We start from the raw sequence: 15434 nt of genomic DNA on the forward strand, positions 1-15434 counted from the left end.
GGGCACTGCAGGGGCCCCCAGGGGCCCCACGACACCCCTTACCGCCATCCTGTTCCTGGCGGCCAAAACCGCCAGGAACAGGATGGCGGTCGGAATCCCCATGACGGCGCAGCAAGCTGCGCCGCCATGGAGGATTCCCCAGGGCAGCGGGAAACCGGCGGTACACCGCCGGTTTTCCGTTTCTGACCGCGGCTGTTACGCCGCGGTCAGAATGCCCATGGGAGCACCGCCAGCCTGTTGGCGGTGCTCCCGCGGTCGTTGGCCCTGGCGGATTTTACCGCCAGGGTCAGAATGACCCCCATAGTCTTGCAATACTAAACACACTAAAAAGTGCCCCATATCTTACTGCATTAATACGTTCAACAGTTACTTTAATGTGCAAATTGTACAGCATGGCAACTTCAAGCTCTTTAAAGTGTGTGCTTCCCAGTGTCTTGCACTGCATACACCACCAACTTTGGAAGAAAATACTCTAACCAGCATCAGGAAGTAACCACAGCTGCTGGCTGCAATCAGTCATACAGAAATATGTGCAGACAGAACTTTAAGTGCGATGGAAAAGTGGGAGCACTCTCAAATGGAACATGTAAACTATCTGTGATTCCCATAGTGTGCCACTGAGCCTGTATTTTGGTTTCTCTCTGAGATGTTACTGCATCCAGAAATATAACACAACACCTGACATACACCTAAAACCTGTCAGTACTATTGGCATTGTCAATGGTTGTTACCTGTTTAAGATAAATGAGCAACAACAATGATTAGTTATAAACAATTAACATTGGAAATGTTTCAATTCTGAAATTGTGAGGCTGTGAATTAAATATTATTGAGGCTTATGGAAGGAGTATGGCCTTCAGTTATGTGTGCTTTATGTTATTATATGTATGCCCTTTTTCTCTTCACATCTCATCCATCTGCACATTTTCAACCTCCTTTCTTTTCTCTTCAGCACCTTTTTTTCCCCTCTCCCTGGAATGCACTCCTCGCATATCCCTCATTTTTCCACCCCAAACATACACTGCACTCATTCACATTTAGGCACTTTATTTCATTTTGCTTTTGCCTTCTAAATATTTTGACCTCTACTCACCCATTCACGCACATTTACACTGAATTTCATTTGCCACTGGAATACATGACCATTGTTCGATGTGCTCTGCAGAGACCAACCCACTGTCAGGCACTTTGCTTTGCCTTCAGCCTCAGCACTCTCAATTGATGCCCCTCATAAACGCCTGTCAGGAGTCAACGTTTGCACTATTCAAGAATAATCAAATGCACAGAAACACAGCATGATGAAACAGCTAACTCTTGAGGAATGCAACATGAAGTAAAACATGTGAAATAGGAGGAACTAAATGGCTGACACACATTACACACATTTTAACATTCGTTGTTCGCATACCAATCCCATGTTTGTGGCATTAATGTTAAGGGCATGAAGATAGGGCCAGTTTTAATGCCGGACAGCAGATACCTGCCTTTACTGTAAGCAGGTATTTCTCCTGTTGCGCTTGACTCAGCTATTTGGATCCATTTCACTAGGGAGTAAGAACCCTGCTCGTCATTTGGAGCAGTTTCACGAGGAACAAATACAGCAGCTGTGCTTCTGAAGTAGCCAGCGATCTGCAGCCAGGGCCTGGGGTGTTACACGGAGGAGGTTAGTGTGACAAGGGGTCTCAGAACAATAAAAATAACACAAGATTAGCATTATAACACTTCCCGTTACCGAAGCAAAGGCACTAAATCACACGTGCTTGCATTCACTCCTGCTGCGTGATGAATGGGGATCGGGTGGGATCTATGCATAGGAATGATGGATGGCTGCCCTCACGCATGGGTGAAGAGTCCTACGCCCAAAATCACGATGCTAAAAGCGTCACTGTCCTATTGTGGATACTGCCATAGACCACAATGGACATGAAGGGCTTTAGAGCAGTCAGTCGTGCATCAGAGTATGGACAGTTGATTTATTGCTTAACTTCCGACTTGTGCTTCAAGGCAGAGCAGGCAGCCTGGGACAGAAAGCCCAGACTTAAATGCATCGATTTGTTTAGAGATAGTGTATCTCTAAACAGATCGATCTATTTAATATTTGTTATGTGAATGTGTAGGAATTCCAGAGGGGCGTAGTTCCTCAGACCTAGAAGAGAAAACCACCCCTGTTCTCTAAGTTTTTTGGTTTTTTTGGGGGGGGGGGTTTGATGATTTTATCCAAAAAATGTTGCTCTGCTGTCCCCTGACAGCACCGGGACAGTGTTCCACCCAAGGACTAGTGGTTAATGAACTCCCCACCTTCTGACTTCCACAGTTTCCCTCCATAATTTCAGCATCAATTGGACTCAAGTCTCAGACCTCGCTGTTTATAAACTTGGTCTGCTCCTTCCAGCAAACTGCCTCACGCAACACTGCACGAAACCCACCCACACCAAAGAGGCAGACTCTGCCTTATAGTTGCTATTCAAACCCTGGTGCTAGCTTCAGACCCAACTCAGATTGACCTCTCCCTAATCCCCTCTATCTAGGAAAGGAATCTCAGGAATATAAATAGAGAATTAGTAATCTCCACTCTTTCCTTCTCCTTACATTCCTCATATCCAGTGACATAGAATCCCTTTTCCAGGCCTACAACTCAACTCCTCTGTTCCTCGAAATAGCTCTCACAGTTTGTCAGACTAGACAAAAGTCAGAAGAAGCACTTTTCATAGCATCCGTTCTTGCATGCTGACCTAGTCCGGCCCCAGGACGCACACGTTAGATATTGGAACACTTTTAAGCTTCTAAAAAAGGTGTAATGCTGTTTTGCAAATAGTCGTGCTTTACATCTGTGAGAGCGGACACGCATTGGAGGACACGGAAGAGTTCCAAGGAAAACTGATGAAGCGTGCATCAAGAGTGTCTCCTATAAAGAAGAAACAAGCAGAGGATTACCCCATGTCTTCGCTCCCTGGGACGGTGCAGGGTCACCACGAAGCCTATGGCCAACATGCGCACAGAGAGGTCGCTGTGTAAAGTTCCAGAACAGGTCTGGACCTGGGGAAATTCAACAACTGAGGAATCCGCAGATAGATTTTCCAACAGAAAGAACTTAGCAGAAGATGAGTCGCTAGTTTTGGGGGATTTTTAATCATCAAATAAGAGTCTTCCTTGAGGGACCTGATGAATCTAAAAGCAGCAATTTTGCAATGCTTCACCAGATTCCATAGCTTAATCATGAACCAGTATATCACCTCCAATAACATAACCCCTTGAAGTGATGTCAGTTTTGAGAAGACCTTCTCACCCGTCTCATATCTGACACTACGCCCTCGGGGTTGGTTGATGCCCATCTCCCCCTCCTCTAGCCAGTGCCTTCTGGCTCATGCCGGCAAATGCCTCCTTCTGAGACAGGTTTGTACCGCAAAGCTTTATGTATTTTTCACAAGGCGCTGCATACCATCGGCACTGGAGGAATTAAAAACATGCTTCGGTGGTATATTCCTTCCAGGCGGCTTTGATTCTCAGGCCAAAATCGCTTCATTGTTCCTAAACACCGACAAGCAAGGTGGGGTGGTAGAGCCTTTTCGATGGCCGCATCCAAGCAATGGAACTCCGATCATTCACTCCATCACCTGTCTTCAAGATCACATGCAATTCCGAAAAAGCTTTAAAAAACCCTCTATCGGACGCCCGGGGCTTATCTTTTTGTATTTCTTTCTCTACCGTCCCCTGCTTCCTCACGCCTTGGGCATTTGTTTGCGCTTTACGAATCTTTTTCATTTTATTTCATTTCTTTTAATTTACCCGGTCTTAAAAGAAACTCACTTAGACCACAGTGTGATCGAAAACCACTGAGACATCAGGCTTTCCTTCTGTCAACAAAATCTTTGAGAAATGTGTAGGTCTGTAACCAAATGAGGAGATGTAGAATTGTAAGTTACTTGGACCACACCGGCCGGGTTTTAGAACAGGGCATAGGACAGACACTGCGTCCCATTGGTAACCAATAATGACCTGCTCAGTCCCAGTGCAGCGTGACGTGTTATGTTCAGCCTGGAGCATGCTGTGATGTCCGAGCTTCATTTCTGTACGTCTAATGTGGAGCTGTCTTCATTCTTATGATGTAAGCCATTGAAACAGAGGACATGCTCAGAAACTTCAAGAAAGGCCAGACACCTGTGATCCGCCTCCCTCTTCCTCGCAGGCACCAAAGAGGACATGCTCGGAAACTTCAAGAAAGGCCAGACACCTGTGATCCGCCTCCCTCTTCCTCTCAGGCACCAAAGGGGACATGCTCGGAAACTTCAAGAAAGCCAGACACCTGCAATCCAGATCCCTCTTCCTCGCAGACACCAAAGAGGACATGCTCGGAAACTTCAAGAAAGAACAGACACCTGCGATCCGCCTCCCTCTTCCTCGCAGACACCAACGAGGACATGCTCAGAAACTTCAAGAAAAGCCAGACACCTGCGATCCGCCTCCCTCTTCCTCGCAGACACCAACGAGGACATGCTCAGAAACTTCAAGAAAGGCCAGACACCTGCGATCCGCCCACCTCTTCCTCGCAGTCACCCCCTGGATCCGCTGATCCAACAACTGAGGACGCGCCTTCTCTCACCTGGTGGCCAAAGCCTGGAATGACCTTCCCTGCACCTCAGGATGCTGCATCGCTCCAGGAATTCAGGAAAGGACTCAAGACTTCGCTGCTGTTCGCAAGCTTCTAGCAACTCCAGCGCCTTGAGACCCTCCCCGGTGGTTTGCTGCGCTTTATAAATCCTTATTGACTGACTGATTCTCTGTTTGCGTTTTGTGTTAGGCTCTGATAGTCGAGAAGACTGACCTCAAAGACACACTGAAAACCAGGCTGGCAATATTGAAGTATTCATCTCAGAAATCTTTCTTGGCGCTATTCACGTTACATGTGGTGTTACTCAAGGACCCGCCCTCTCGCCTGCACCCCAACCCTCCGGTATGCAGATGAGATGTAACTGAACTCGAGCTGGTCTCCCCTGAGTGATTGCAGTTTACTCACAGCTCACTCACTCGCGTCCAGAAGTGTTTGTCCCTGACTGAAAAGAAAACACTGTCCCTCCCTGGATTGAAGCACAAAAGATGTAAATCTCGCTCCACGGAGAGTAACTTGGGAAGTCCCTCCGGGCTTAAACCTCAAACAATCAATAAGGCCAAAAAAAAACTGAAAAACGCGCGTCATCAGCCTCTCAACACAGCAGTTGCAGCCTCCACCGTCTGTAAAGTGCGCTCAGGGTCTCCTCCCGGTGCACCCACCACTTGTGCGTCTGTAAAGTGGACCCGGAGTTTGCATCACTAGTTCCTCACTGCTGAGCAGCGCCGCGAAACCTCGGCGAGTGACATCTGGAGTGTTAAAATAGAACTAATAAAAGCAACTTTCTTTTCTGTAAAAATATGAAGAGTTTTTGTCCGAAATATTGTAAAGATTGGACAAAGTAGCTGCTGGAAGAGCAGGTTTCTTTTTTCCCAAAAAAGGGAGATCTGCTGTGTCGAACGGCGTATGAAACGAATTCATTCCCGGCGTCCTCTTTTAAGATACATTGTGTGCCCCTGGGCGCATCACTTGACCGCCCTGCGCCAGCAGTCCGTACCCGCTGAAGCTGGCAGTGCCTAGTAAAGAGCCTGGGGGAGCCCTAAGGGACGGGAGACTTGACTGACAGACAGGCAGACGGACGGCCACTCTTGTGGGACACCAGACACTGTCATTGGGAACGATCTCCTCGTGCCCCGGACTGGAGGGAGTCTCAGACTGATGGGCACTGCCCTAAGAGGCCCAGCAGGGGCGCGCGGGGGCGGCCTCCGTTAATGGCCTGCGGGCCGGGCCTTAATGCGCCCACCCTGTCAGTGCGGCCGGGGGGCTCTCACAGGGACTGCCCGCCGAGGGGCAATGCAGGGGCCCTGGACGTGCAGCAAACGTGCTAACATTTGAGGGGAGGTAAGTGGGAGATTAAAAAAAATAATAATAATTGTGAGAACCTATATTATGTACGTCTATTATAGCAGAGGCAATTTCAGGCAGCGGCAGCCCAAAAAACGGCATCTTCGGCTGTGATTTAAAAAAAAAAAAAAAAAAAAAAACATCGGGGCTGTCCCGGCGGGGTCGGGCCTGCTGGCATACATGGCCTGCAGCTTCATTTGGTGCAGTCTGTCCTTAACTCGGGGGAGCGGCAGCGGGTACCACAGGCTCCTTCTGCTGCTGTCATGCAAGTGCCATCCTCAGTCTCTTGGGCACTTTATGAACTTTTTTTTTTTTTTTTTTTTGCATCCGTTTTTTTTTTGTTTTTTATAGCGCGAACTCGACCCGAAGGTATTGTAGCGCTTACATGAGCACCGGTTGCATTCCACAAGGACACGTTCATTGTTTCTAGGCACCGGGAGATTCAGTGATTTGCCCAGAGTCACAGGATGTTGAGCCGGCGCCGAGACTCGAGCCTGGTTCCCCTGCTCCAAGTTTCCCTCCTCTGGCTGTGACTACACCTTGACCCCCCAGGGAGCTGGCATCAGTGTGACCTTGTCACGTTCAGCATCTGGGAGGGCCTGCTGGGCTCGGGCTACTGCCAATCAGACGTTGTTAACATATGTCATTAAAAGACACAAGGCGATGTCCCCTGCCCTGAACACACCAGTCATGGCCGCGCATCATCCTTTGAAGCCCTGTGATTGGTTGCCCTGGCCGCAAAGACCCGTGTGGTCCCGAGGGTCACGTGTCCAGGTCTTCTAGGGCTCATAGACGTCGGTTTCTGGCATGATTGTAATATTGGAAGTGTAATCGCATCACTTAGTTTAAATGCGAGAAGCTGGCATGATAGCCCAGTGTGATAATGCACATGCTGTAACGATCTGTGCACGGTCTTAGACCTCGGGTGTCGCTGCTGCCGAGGCCTAACCAGCCGCCCTTTCTTCCGAGGACAATAAATGAATGAATAAATGAGCTGGGCAATAGAATACTTGTCACTAGTAGTGCTGTGAACTTACTTCAGCACGGCATAGCGCTTTGAAAAACAACTTGTCATTATTATTCATTTCCTACTATGTTATAAGTTGCTGACCTGTAGTCGTAGACGTCATCAAACAGTGCAGGGTGTTCCTCCGACTTTAATCAGAAAGCCCTACATTCGTGACACGAGGTCTGCGTTTGATGAGACAGTATCAAGGCGCTTTCCAGCCATCTGGCGCGGCTTCAGGCTACTGGCATCTGAGGAGCTGCCCGGGGGACCCCTGTCACTCCTCATTTTGTCATCCGCGGCTCCAGATCGGTGAAGAGCTGGCTCCTGTCAGGACGCATTTGGCGGAACCAGGATACGGAAGTGATGGGGGTTGGGGGTGGGCATGGGGTTTGACCCACTGAAATACTGTCTGTGAAAGGGCAACTGCCAACCCCAAAGATATAAACCCCCCCCCCCCTGCTTCGTCAGGCCCATGCGCTGCACCGGGGTGCTGTATCTGTATGCCCTCCGCTGTGCGGATGAGGGTGAATGTGCTTCGAAGCCGATGGGGGTACCAATGCGCTTATTTGCTGTACTTCAACCCACCTGCATACAGGCCTACTGTTGTCAATGATGCAGAATGTTTCACTAAAGAAAACAAAAAAAATTGGTTAAAAACCCCTCCACAATATCTCCCAACACACAAGACATGACCCAACCACTATTGAAAAAGACGAAAGCAATCTTCCACTGCCACATACTTTCATTGCCATCTCAGAAAAAGATTTCCTCAACATCACCATCACTAGCAGACCATCAGCTTAACCTTCAGATCCAGCACCTCTCAAAATCCTTGCAGCTATCCTTCGGACGGGCTGTGCAGGTGTGGTAGATAGGAACCTACTCAACAAGTCCCTGCAACTAGGCCCATTCCCACCAGTGCTGAAAACTACCTACATTAGTCTACTTCTCGAAAAGAAAAACATCAAGCCAGCTGGCCAAGTAAATTAAAGTCCTATATCTAATGCCCCATTCTTAGGAAAAATATTTGAAAGAGCAGTGTTTACTTAAATTTCAAAATGTACTGAAGAAAATAGTTTGTCAGATGAACAATCTAACTTTGGACGAGGCAGGGGCAGTCGGCCATCATCTGCATCAGGGTTGAGCTAAAACTCACAGGGGGCAACAACAGGGAGGTTGTCCTGTTGCTTCTGAATTTGTCAGCTGCATTTGACACTGTCTACCACCACGCAGTACTGGAAAGATGCCACCATCTTGGAACGCATGAAAATGTTCTAAAGTGGATTGCTTTTTACCTCGGAGACATAGAGGGTTATTACAACTTTGGAGGAGGTGTTAATCCGTCCCAAAAGTGGCGGTAAAGTGACGGATATACCACCAGCCGTATTACGAGTCCATTATATCCTATGGAACTCATAATACGGCTAGTGGTATATCCATCACTTTACCGCCACTTTTGGGACGGATTAACACCTCCTCCAAAGTTGTAATAACCCCCTCAGTGTCCGTTTACCAAACACCATTAACATCAGCCAACACTGTGGTATTCCTCAGGATTTCACGATATCCCTTTTACTTTTCAACCTCAACCTAATCCCCTTACCAGACCCGATTAAATGACTGAACCACACCTTTTACAACTATGCAGATGACATGTCAATTTAAGAATGGATGTCCCGAAGTCCTCTTCAAATCAAACCTTGATGAATGTGTTCATGCCACAAACACAGGGATGTTGAGTAACCACCTAAAGCGCAACACTGCAGACAGAGGTCATGACCAGCGGACAATGGCAAAAATACCAGCCTACTGCTCAACAACATCAAGAGAAGTCAGCAGCGTAGGAGTAACCATGAATTCATATCTACTCTTGATAGTACACGTCATCAGCACCACAAAGAGTGCCTTTTATGCAAAGAAAACACTGTCTCACATCTTACCTCCCTTTGATACCAACTTACGAGCTCAGACTTGTAATCTTCAAGTCGGACAGTGCCTATGCCATGGTGCACCCAGATTCATCATATGCAAACTACAACTAATTCAAGATGCTGCCTCAAGACTCCTTCGCCCTCACCCAAGAGAACGTGTGACTTCAGTCCTGTCATCAGTCCATAGGCTACCTATATCTAGAAGGCCAGTGTTCAAGGCACTGTGCATTCTCCGTAGGGCTTCTCAAGGAAAAAGACCACTATACCTACAAACTAAATTCAAGCAATACAAACAAAATAGGACACCGTGCTCCAGGTTTGCACCATGGATCATCATCTCACCTTACCATAAGAAATGTATAGGAGGCACAGCTTTCTCAGTAGGAACCACCAAGCTCTGGAACTCACTGCCAGCCAGTATTCAGAGGGCCAAACTGAGCAGGCAGTGTCTGGCAAATCCCAACGAGCATGTGCATCCTGAGGTGGCGGCGGGCATCTTCCAGTAGTGAGGAGAACCATTGCTTAACCTTTTTGCTACAGTCAAGAATGCACAGTGTTGAATGTTTTGCACATTAGAGTTTCCACAAGAACAGAAGATATGTTCCAGCTGGCATGGAGCACAAGACTCCTGTACACTTCTCACCCGTACCTTTCCTGCCCCGAGATCTGAAAATAATCAGGAAGGACCAAGCCCAACTCATCCCAGTGGCTCCAGATTCAACCATGAGAGCATGGCACCCAGACCTTCTGGGTGTGAGCAAGTGTCCTCCAACCAGACAGCCATTTTGCAAGGACCTTCTGTCTCAGCAACAGGACAGGGTCTGCCACCTTAATCGGCACAGTCTACACCTTTACTGTGAAGATTGAGTGGTGTGTTTGAGTTCTTCCGGTTTTTCATTTGTTCCCTCTGTCCACCAACCATCCCAACATAAATTCACCCAGAGTTCTCTCCCCAAGCTAGCCATCCGTCCACCCAGCTACACTCTTTCATGTGATAATAATGAATGAAAATGCCATTTCAGGTATGGGCCAGACCAATTGGTTTTGCCAGTGCTTGTTGATGGTTGCAGCAGCTCACTATTAACCTATATAGTTGGGTATAATGCACGTTTTTTCGCAGGTGGTATTGATCAGGGGTGAAAGTCCCCGACCAATAGCTGCTTGGCAGTAGAGATGTGATAATGGTTCATATTCTGTGAATTCACAAATTTCTTCTTTCCCATCTTAGAAAATAATTCTGTCCTGTTGAGCTATATATACTTGCCTCAGTAGCAGATTTGCCTGACTGTATGTGAACTAAAGAATTCTTAGGCGTTACTAAAACACACTCATGAAGAGCTGTGATTCTACCAAGGAATCCATGTCGGCCAGACCTTGCAGACATAACTCACCTTCTGTTTTTCAACAAAAGAACCAACAAGAAGCCAGGATTCCCCCTCAAGTGCGCCATAGTAAACAACATTGTGCCACTCCCAGCTCTTATCACACGCAAGGTGTTCTAAAGTGTAATTGAATGTGTTTGTCAAGGAGGTCTTACACCTTTTGCAGATTTTGTACCCACTCATGGTGGTAGTTTGCTATAGGCTCTGAAACTTGACCTGCACTTTTTCAAAGTAGAGAAAAGTATCTGGTACAGTTTTGGGGCTTTCTAACCAGAAAATAGTTGCTGATGAGAAGGGTCTGAAGCCCACCTCTGTATTACTCCTCAGTGATATCGGTAAGAGAGGTCCCCCCTCACCCACACAAAGTTAGAAGGAACAGGCTGAATCACAGACAGACCCACTCTGTACTTTAAACAGCATAAGGTATGTTTGAAAATGTAAAGTAATTTGTGCTAGACCAACAGTTTGTAAACTCCAGAGCCCCCGCTTAAGCCTCGACATGCGACCCTTCTCCCGTTCACATCATACAAGGGGAAGCAGGTGGGCGTTACACAGATCCAGTGTTTTCAGCCGGTAAGTGATTTCTGGCTTTGGAAAAGGCTGTGTAGAGGAATGTAAAAAAAACACAAGATGCCAGTTGAGGTTAGCAGTGCATCTGCCTAAAAAGTCATATATGCCATAAACATGGACCGATTTATAGTCTGTGATGGTCTTGTGTGATTTATTCAATAATCATGAAGTATTCTCTCTGCCATCTTAGGATCCACCTCCAGGACCAGCAAGTTTCGACAGCAGAACATCCGATGACTACATCCTGGTTTCCACAGAAGACGAAGAAGCGAGCGGCGCGGCCCCATCAGCGCTACAGCAGGGGTTGCCGGCACCGCCAGAGGCAACCTCCAGAAGTGACGCCCCGTACCCCGCCACCTTGCTCTTCAGCGACCCACTCATGGGCAGCAATTCCACTTCTTCCAGTAACCTCAGCTCCAGCCCCGACGACGACAGCAGCAACAGCAAGGACTCCGACTTCACCATCGTCAGTCCATTGGATGTCTAGAGGGCCTCACTCCTGAGTGTGGGTACGAGCGATGCTACCCCGGGCTGTGGGTAGGCTCCGCTGGACCGGCGTGCTCTTTCTGACTTACACAAACTGACCATGTTAGGCTGCTTGAGACTCACTGAAAGTCATGCACAAGTTGAGCAGCACATGATTATGCCAGTGCGAATACTAAGCTGCCTTCTGTGTATCGTTACTATACATACTGTGTGTGCAGTACTAAGTGCTATATAACTTCAGGTAGTTCTGCGTGTTTCCTGATCATCTCTGCTGCTCCCTCTTCCTCTTGAATTGCTTCTCCACAGTACGAAGTGTGTGCTCAAATGGTTGGAGCATCTCTGTGCTCCGTGGTCCTACTTCCTGCTGACTTGGGCATAAGTCATAGCTCAACGGTCTGCTTTGGTGGCGTAGGAGAAAGTGGTACAAGCTTACTGGATCTGCCTTGTGTAACGAGGGATGCTCCAGCAACAGGAGCATCTTCAGGCTGACTCAGAAGAGTCTAGTTTAGCTGAATAGTCTTCACTCTTAGGAGCTGAAGATCCCAGCAGAGCTCAGCCACTAACCCAGAGTTCGGTTCTCAATAGACTCACCTCCCTCAAAGAAAGGCCTCAAGCCTGTGGTGGAACACAAGATGGTGTTCGGCATCAAAGTTCTGAGGGGAGAACAGTTTTCGCTTGATTAAGTGGAATTACATTGCAACTTTCTTCTGCTAATCTACTAACCTTTTTCCTTCTCTTAGTGCAAGTTGAATATTGCAAAGTTAACACCTCTCAGCGTTGCTCCCTGTGCCACCACGAGAACCCAGAACCCTGCTTAGATCATTGCAGCCAGGGTTTTTTTAATATTCTCATGAAAACCTATACCTTTTCCAAAAAGTTTATTTTAAAGGTTTTACTGTTAGATGTCTGATACAATAGAGCAGGGCTCTTTCCTGATAAACATCTGACAGTAGGTTTATATTTGTTGAACAAACTGCACGACACAGAAATGATGATCACCACATCCATTCTGAGCCATGACATCTCCAGCTTTATGGTCAGAGATGTCTTTGCTGCCAAGTACTCCGTGGTGGAGCGGCTGCTGTAGGAAAGATTCCCCGCAATAGTGTCTCTGGGATAAAGCGCTAGCCATTGTCTATCAGAGCCATAGGAACCTGACCATTCACACTGGTCCGTCTTCATTAGGCTCACTCCCTCGGTACGACAACCTAAGAATGCCAATACATCCCCGTCACTCGCATATCAAGGGGCAGAAAGTTTGTTGAGTGAGGTCAGCCACAGCTCAGCTGTTTCTAGTCAGGGCTACGGCCTGTTTCACTGCTCTCGGTGCCAGCCTGCCATACAAATGAGCAATGCCTCTGAGCTTGTCCATCCCAGGCCCAGTCTCAAGAGTCCTCGCTTTCCGCCCCATGATGGACCATGCTGCAGATTCCTGCAGCTGCTAGGAAGGCGAGCTGGCAACCACAGCTTGTGCTCTGGTGGGCTTCCAGTGAGCCCCTGGCCACGGATGGCTGTGATGGGCCAGTCATGCCTCTGCACACAGGTTTCCATGTGAAAGGAGGTGGGAATTATCCAGATGAGTTTGGATCACCTTTCTCCTGTGTGGAGGGGTGGGTCTTCCTTTGATAGACAGTTCTCGTATCCATCCAAGTGTTACACGCCTTCTTCCAGCCTTGTTTGATTTCCAATCAATTCCGCCTTCTTTGATTACGTTAATTTGTATGGCTTGTTTACCCTTCATCCTCCCTCTGGGATAAGAGCCAATTCCACTCAGAGGAACTGCACATTTAGGAAGCTACAGCCATAAATGGGAAGCCTTGATATCACGACTCAGTGTTCCGACCCCCACACCCTAGGTTTACTCTCAGACTTTGATGTCCTTTTAGGTATGTTTTGTGCTGTGGGATATGCTTGATTAACTCCCACAATGACTGAAAGGGTTTTTTTGTTTGTATCTATTTTTTTTTTTTTATTGGGCAGCATTTTTTTTTTCCTGTGCTAGACAGAGTAGTCGCAAAATTATGTTTTTACATCAGCAGTAAACATTTTTATTAATTCTGAATACTTTGTTCCCTTGAGTCGTGAATGATCTCACACAGAAATCCCAGACAGCAATTAATATGTATAAGTCTGAGATGCACCCAAGCCCCTTGGCGTGAGCCTCAAGGGGTCTGTGGTGTGAACCAGTGTCGTCGTCCCCCCCCCCATCCCCCCCCAGAACCCTGGCTAGGGACATTATTAGGAAACGGTGCACGTGCCCGGATGGAGCCACTGCCTCTTTATGTATTGACTTTGCATATAAATTGCACACCAAAAACAAAGCAAAAAAGTGTAAAAAATAAAAACGAGTACATAATTAAAAAATAATGTAATAAACATTTAGATACTGTTGAATAACTCCAAAAGTCCAGTATTTACGGCTCAGAACCGAGAAGCCGACAGGAGAGATTCTTTTATTATGTAACACCAGATGCATTCATTCCTTCCCTCGCTCAAACTAGTAACTAACAATGTGGAACTTTTGCAGGACCTTTGATAAGAACACCCTATTTCCCTCGTTCGTTTTTCAAAGTAATCTACATTTTTATCTCCGAGCACCAGTGATGTATGTTTCAGGGGATAAAAACTTTCCAGGGGTGGGGGATTATAGTTCTTCCCAAATGTATAGCAGAATCACGCCACTACATACGATGGTCCTTCTACTGTTCCCACAGGCGATCATGAACCCAAACAGTGACCTATGAGTGAGAAATCAAAGTTACGCAGTTTTTGGTTAAATACATCTAAGCCAGAAGACCACGCCTGAAGCAGACAGTCTACCGGCTTTGTTATACTCAAGGATGCCTTCTGGTTTCTACAGATCCCTTAGTTTGGGGCAAGTGATACAGGATATCTATGATTGTTTCGTTTATATTGCAGAGACATTTTCTCATTCGACTATTCCATCCATGACCTGGTTATCCCAGTGGACAGTTGCACCCAAAGCCTGATTGCCCTGGTGCAATATTGCATCCTAGGCCAGATCCTGTTATGGAATATGGCATCAGAGGCCTCATCCTTCTCAGGCTACATGGGATGGAAAGCTTGATCGCGCTAATTGAACATGGCATCAAAGAACCTCATTGTCTTGCTGGGGAACTACCTAAAGTATGATACTGTAATCCAAAGGGCTTTGGGAGTACATTGTTGTAACAATCGATAAGTTTGTAAAAGAGCCTTAGAGTGTCTTTGTTCGCAGGGTTCAAAACATCACAAATATTTCTGTAGGTGCCGGTGATTTTCTGTTAACGAGCCTGGAATGAGCTCCTGGGCTGTTTTTCATAAAATGCAGGACAGTCTGGTCATAAAAAGGTACACAACGGAAAATAAGTTTTTTTTTATTACTGCATCCGGATGGACACTGGCCTTTTAACATTACCCTGCATTTGCACTGTGCCGAATCTCTCAAAAATGCAATGATTGAATGTTTCTGTTCGTTCGCATGTGATGTTCCGTTTGTCAGTTACGCAGAAAGCCAGTGGCCATGGTTTGAGGGGGGGCGCGAATAGTGAAGGTAGTTATAAACTTCTGTAACAGAATCTAGGCAACTTAATTAAAGAAATGCCAAACTACGCTTTTGTGTGTTTCTTTTGTGTACTCAAAAGCTTTTTACTGCGGAAGACAAGGTGCAAAGTGCCGAATGTTCCTGACAAAGATGTATCCACCAAACGCCCTGTCTGCCAGAGAGGGACAACTCCTTCGGAGGATCTCAGTTGATAATCATACGCACTGAATAGTCCCACCCATGCACGTGGGTCCCAGAGCACTTTTTCCAGAGTCAAATTTTCTGTAGTATCTTCACCCTACTTCCAAAAGGCCAGAAAGTAGATGCGACATTAATGCGTAATTTAGCAGCCTAAAAGCAAACTTCATAGCAAATTTAATAAATTTTCTTCAAAACATGGAAAGAACTGTATGAAGCCTTAAAAAGGAAAGAAAAGTTACGTCCACAAAACTTCCTTCAAAAGCCCTTTTCCTTTTGTTTTAAAGTGAATCATGGGAATAGCTAAGGCAAAGTAAGTGTGTAGACTGCAGCAATGTTAACAAGCATTTGCAATGCAACGGGT

At 46.8% G+C, this 15434-nt stretch overlaps 1 protein-coding gene across 4 annotated transcripts in view; it reads left to right on the forward strand.

Moving 5' to 3' along the window:
- The window catches only part of TBC1D5 (TBC1 domain family member 5), a 1391198-nt gene extending 1376259 nt beyond the window's left edge, over nucleotides 1-14939 (forward strand). For all 4 annotated transcript variants that reach the window (XM_069212078.1, XM_069212077.1, XM_069212079.1 and 1 more), the window contains one exon: nucleotides 11033-14939. In XM_069212078.1, coding sequence (XP_069068179.1) covers nucleotides 11033-11329 — 297 coding nt within the window. In that variant the 3' untranslated portion in view covers nucleotides 11330-14939. The remainder of the gene's footprint in view (nucleotides 1-11032) is intronic.
- The last annotated feature ends 495 nt before the right edge of the window (nucleotides 14940-15434 follow it).

This window comes from Pleurodeles waltl, chromosome 10, assembly GCF_031143425.1.
Source record: "Pleurodeles waltl isolate 20211129_DDA chromosome 10, aPleWal1.hap1.20221129, whole genome shotgun sequence".
In the NCBI taxonomy this organism is placed as follows: Eukaryota; Metazoa; Chordata; class Amphibia; order Caudata; family Salamandridae; genus Pleurodeles; species Pleurodeles waltl.